Here is a 6,000-nt window from a genome sequence, read left to right as displayed (position 1 = left end):
TGTGCATAAATATTTATAAACATTTTTCCCTCTCTTTTTTTTTTTTTTTTTTTTTGAGAGGTTTTTGCTATAGGGCGCGTACGCTCACCAGAGACAGAAAGCGAGAAATCACCCCCTGGGGGAATGGCTACACCACAATCCCTTCTCCTCCATTCTCCTCTCAGGATCTTGGGCACGCATGCACACGCGCTCAGATTGAGTTTAAGCCACTGGGTCCAGGACTTGAACTGCAGTTGACTACATGGGAGTTCAGTGACATAGCCATTATGCTAACTGCTGGTCCCAGAATTATACCTTCTTGATGGATTAAACCTTCTACTACAATATAGTGCCCTTCTTTGTCTCTTTGAATAGTTTTTGTTTTAAAGGCTATTTTGTCAGAAATTAGAATCACAACTTTTTTTATTCCCATTTGCATCGAATACTTTTTTCCAGTCCTTCACTTTTACTCTATGTTTGTCTTTATCCATGAGATGCGTTTCTTGTAGACAACAGATAGCGTTTCTGTTTTCTTATCCATTCAGCCAGTCTGTGTCTCTTGATTTAGAGAATTTAATCCATTAACATTCAATGTTATTATCAATATTTCCAGATTTGTCCCTGCCTTTAAGTTGGCCATTGTCTTGGTTTTCTTTTATTTTCTTATTTTTGGCTGTTCATTCTTTAGTTTTCATGGAAAGGGACTCTCTTCAGAGTCTCTTGACAAACTGATCTGGTGTTGACAAATTTTTTCAGGTTTTGTTTGAGAAGATTTTAATCTTTTTTCCCATATGAAGGATAATCTTGCTGGATATAATAATCTTGGTTGAAATTGTTTCTCTGTTAACACTTTCAATATGTTTTCCCATTCTTTTCTTGCTTGCATTGTTTCCATTGAAAGGCCCGGTGTAAGCCTGATGGGATGACCTTTGTAAGTCACTTGTCTTTTCTCTCTTGCCAGTTTTAGTATCTTGTCTTTAAGATGTACCTTGTGGGGAACTAGCAGTTGGTGTAATGCCCTGTAACAAAAACCTCTCCAAAAAAAAAAAAAAAAGATGTGCCTTGGGGAAGATCTTCTTGGGTTGATTCTATTTAGGATCCTTTGTATTTCTTGAGTCTGCATGTGTGAGTGCTTCTCTAGACTTGGGAAGTTTTCTTCCAGGAGTTCATGGAATAGATTTTTCCATGCCCTTATTAGTTTGTTCACCTTCTGGGATACCAATTACTCGGATATTTGGACGTTTAATGGAATCCAGTATTTCTCGTATATTATCGTGTTTTTTTGGTATTTTCTCTATCTTTTTGATGTTTTTTCCTAGGCCAGAGGTTTTATCTTCTACGTCAGAGATTCGATCTTCAGCATGGTCTAATCGACTTTTAATACTTTCAAGAGAGTTTTTGATTTCCTGTATTACAGACTTCTTCTCTAATAGTTCAATCTGATTCTTATAGTGTCCATTTCTTCTTTTATATCGTGGAAGGACTTCCTAATCTTGTGTAGTTTGTTGTCTCTTTTCTGTTCCAACTCATAGAGTTTTGTCACCATGCGTGTTCTAAGTTCTTTCTCTGACATTTCAGTAAGTTTTTCTGTTTTTTCAAGAGATGGAGGGGAGTTATTGTGTTCTTTTGATGGAGACATATTTCCTGTCTATTTAGGATCCTTTGTATTTCTTGAGTCTGCATGTGTGAGTGCTTCTCTAGACTTGGGAAGTTTTCTTCCAGGAGTTCATGGAATAGATTTTTCCATGCCCTTATTAGTTTGTTCACCTTCTGGGATACCAATTACTCGGATATTTGGACGTTTAATGGAATCCAGTATTTCTCGTATATTATCGTGTTTTTTTGGTATTTTCTCTATCTTTTTGATGTTTTTTCCTAGGCCAGAGGTTTTATCTTCTACGTCAGAGATTCGATCTTCAGCATGGTCTAATCGACTTTTAATACTTTCAAGAGAGTTTTTGATTTCCTGTATTACAGACTTCTTCTCTAATAGTTCAATCTGATTCTTATAGTGTCCATTTCTTCTTTTATATCGTGGAAGGACTTCCTAATCTTGTGTAGTTTGTTGTCTCTTTTCTGTTCCAACTCATAGAGTTTTGTCACCATGCGTGTTCTAAGTTCTTTCTCTGACATTTCAGTAAGTTTTTCTGTTTTTTCAAGAGATGGAGGGGAGTTATTGTGTTCTTTTGATGGAGACATATTTCCTGGTTTATTCAGACCTGAGGTTCTTCTTCTACTTCTAGCCACTGGGAGATATATTCACTTTTGGATATCTTTTCGGAGAATGTTCCTTCAACTGGGAACGAATGTACTTTCCTTTTGTTGTGAACTGACGTGTGCCGAAATCTCTCTTCTCCTGTACTTAGCAATGTAGTCTCCACAGGAGGAGTCTTCTGAAGAGCAGTTTCTTTCTCGCAAGTGGTTCAGTAAAAGGGAGGATCTCAGGGAGCTTCACAATACTAGGGTATTTGAAAACTGTAATTCTAGACCTGTCTAGTCCCTCTGGGTGTGTGGAGGATGAGGAGATGACACTCTAAGATGGAAGTAAAAAAGTATGAAAGAGAATAAACAAAAAGACGTACACCACGTACCAGCACGGCATGCAATTTCCCCAAGGGACTAGAGATAGAACTGGCTCTGCTGGAGAGCTGGGGGCTGTCCTTCTTGACATAGGGGGCTCTGGTGTTGGAGGAGCTGGGCTAGAGCTGAGGCCAGGGCCAGTGACTGGCCCTGCCTCAGTGTCCCTTATAGGCCAGGGAACTGGAGATGGAACTGGGCTCTGCTGGAGAGCTCTCTTTATATTGCTTTTGATAAAACTAAACAAAAATGGCAAACACAAAAATGGGACTCCTGGAAGTTTACAAAGCAAGGAAGAAGAAATTAGCCAGAAACTATATGCTATTTTAAAATATAGATGTAGGGCCAGCAGGTGGCATGGTAGTTAAGGCACTGGACTCCCACATGGTGGACCATGGTTCAAGTCCTGGACTTGGCAGTCTGCTTCCTCACTTTCCCTCTCTTTCCTCTGTTCAAATTTAAAAATAATAAAAATAAATAAAATAAATAATTTTTAAAAAGATAGATATAATATGAACTCATAACTATCTAGAAAAAAATTTTTCACAAATCAACAGCAATGGATTTTTTTTTTTTTTGAGAGGTTTTTGCTATAGGGGACGTGCACTCGCCAGAAATACAGAGACAGAGAGACAGACAGTGAGAAATCACTCCCCGGGGGGATGGCCACGCCACAATACCTTAACCTCCATTCTCCTCTCAGGATCTTGGGCACGCACTCACGCGCCCTGCGTGAGTTTAAGCCACCGGGTCCAGGACTCAAACTGTGGTCGACTACATGGAAGTCGAGTGACATAGCCATTACGCCAAATGCTGGTCCCCAACAGCAATGGATTTAAAAATCCTGACGGAGCCTCACTATCACACGTAAAATGACCAAACTTGTCCCACATAAGCTTGGGATGGCTAGGAAAAGCCCTGGGCTCAGTCATGCCTGACTTTTCCTCCATTCTACCACAATACTGGGGACCTGCAGTCACCAATATCTGGGAGGAGGGTTAGACTCTGAGTATGGTCACAAGAACAAGAGGAGTCAGAGCTTGCACTATCAGTCAAGGCTGTCAGAGAAATCAGAATTTGCAGTGCCTCTATTATCTTTGACTTCAAGTTCTGCGAAAGCTAGGATAATACGCATATATTTTTTTCTTCTGGCATGGTATAAATTCTTTAATACCCACCTACTAGTATTATTTTTAAAAATTACTTAATTTTATTTATCTTTTTTTTTTTTTTTTTTTTAAGTTTTCAGGGGCAGGAGGAATGACAAAGCAAATCACCAGGCCTGGGACTCCAACTGTGGTTGGCCATGTGGGAGTCCAGCTTTAACTGCAGCACCACCTACTGCCCCCACCACTTATTAGTATTCTTGAACAATCATTTGTTATGCATAGTTATTTTTAGGCAAAAAAGTTAAAAAGTCATTTTTTTTGTTTATCCAATTATTCAAATATTCATTTGTTCAATGGGAAGGATAACATAAAGATAAAAAAGAGAGTGTTTACAATGCCCAAAGAATTTAGTCTAGAAGGAGGCATGAGAAGTTAACAAGCAACTGCAATGTAAAACTTATTGCATTATTTCAAGAGGGGCATTACCATGTATTCAGTAAATAAATTTTATATAATTCACTGACTACTAGTTTCTATTACCAAAAGGCATTACTTTTAAAAGTCTCCTAGGGTCTTCTTATTTCTAAACAGAATAACATCCCAGTACAACTAACTCTTTAACAATCCCTATTCAAATTAGAATTCCTTTTTTACAGACTTACAGATTTCACTAATGAAAACACAACTTTGGATACAAGAAGAAATAAGTTCAAATCACGCAAGATAAAAAAAGCTTTAGGGCCAGTTCTACGACCCAGTGGTTAAGGAAGCCGTATCCTACACAGCTAGCTATGTAGTTAGGGTCCTGGCCCAACAGCTTCAAAAACACACTGGGAGAGTATGCATGCCCCAAATCTGAACAGGATAGAGAAACAGAGTAGAAGGCATTGCAGCTCCATTGGTAGGCACTTTCTCCCTCTCTGGCCAGCGCATGTGCCTGCTGATAAGTTAAAGAGGAAAAAAAAGCTTTAAATCTTACCACATGGCCAAGGTGAACTTTGAGGTTGCCCAAAAGGTCTCCCCTTTTGGGAATAACTTGGTTTGGAGAGAGATCTGACTTTTCCAGGTCGATTTATTGGAAAATTATGATCATGTTGATTCTCTCTAAATGAGAAATTACATAGTTATATTCTTAGAATCTCTTATCAGTGAAAACTAATATTTAAAAAAACTCAAATTATAGCACAGATTAATATATTTACTTGGCATGGCTTATTCTATACCTCACTAATACACTTAATGTGTATACCCTTAACAAACTATTCTTTATATCTTATACCTTAAACCTCATTCCATTTTTTTATCAAAGTAATTGTTTTTGCTTATCTCTACCCATTTCAAATTCTCCATATATTAGGTTGCTGGGAAAGTCATGACATTATTTTTCTACGCAAAAATGTGTCAGGACCAGCAGTTAGCATAATGGCTATGTTGCTGGACTCCCACGTAGTCAACCACGGTTCGCGTCCCAGACCCGGTGGCTTAAAACTCATGCCAGGCGCATGTGCGTGCGTGCCCAAGATCCCGAGAGGAGAACGGAGGAGAAGGGATTGTGGTGTGACCATTCCCCCTGGGGGGTGATTTCTTGCTTTCTATCTGTCTGGCGAGCACACGTACCCTATAGCAAAAACCTCTTCAAAAAAAAAAAAAAGTGTCATGAGTTTCCTGACAACCCAACATTTGACAGTTATTTATATATTTAATCTTGGGCCTTCTTCTAGAAAAGACTCAAGGGGAATCAGAAGTATTTTGTGTAAACTCCAAACTATATACACAAATGTCTGAGTATGTCTGAATTATTTTTTTCTTTACTCATGATAGAGCACGTGCATGTGAGAATGAGAGAAATAAGTACCCATCACAGCCTCTGGATCATGCCACAACTGCCCACCTCCAGTCCTACAGCCTGCAGGATCCTGGGCAGTCTTACATGTGTCTAGAGTGTTCAGGCTGATCAGGCTAGGGATTTGAATCGCACTTGCCAAGTGCGGTCCAGTTTCTCTTAAGCATCCCATTGATTACCACTATGCCACAGAAGCAGCCCATGTCTGGATTTAGATTGGTAGCATTTCCTCTAGGCTCTCAGATTATGTGACTATAATTCTAATCATTTATTTTGTCAAGGGGTAATTTTTTTAAACAAAATTTTTAAAGAATTATTTTTATTTACCTTTATTTATTTACTATTTTAATTTGATCAGAGTGAGAGAGAGGGAAAGTAAGAAAGGAAGCCACAAGGTCTGGGACTCAAGCTGTGGTCAGCCATGTGGGAGTCCAGTGCCCTTAACCACCATGCTACCTGCTAGCCCCTGAAAGGGTAATTTCCAACAACATT

General features: G+C 39.0%; 1 protein-coding gene across 1 annotated transcript in view; it reads right to left on the bottom strand.

The window, feature by feature from the left end:
* The window catches only part of CPLANE1 (ciliogenesis and planar polarity effector complex subunit 1), a 182,135-nt gene that overhangs the window by 14,961 nt on the left and 161,174 nt on the right, over positions 1 to 6,000 (bottom strand). Inside the window, exon 52 of the mRNA XM_027774878.1 lies at positions 4,645 to 4,769. Coding sequence (XP_027630679.1) covers positions 4,645 to 4,769 — 125 coding nt within the window. The remainder of the gene's footprint in view (positions 1 to 4,644; positions 4,770 to 6,000) is intronic.

The sequence above is a fragment of the Tupaia chinensis genome, unplaced genomic scaffold, assembly GCF_000334495.1.
Source record: "Tupaia chinensis unplaced genomic scaffold, TupChi_1.0 Scaffold000489_1, whole genome shotgun sequence".
NCBI classification, from domain to species: domain Eukaryota; kingdom Metazoa; phylum Chordata; class Mammalia; order Scandentia; family Tupaiidae; genus Tupaia; species Tupaia belangeri.
This window is presented reverse-complemented; position numbering and strand designations above follow the sequence as displayed.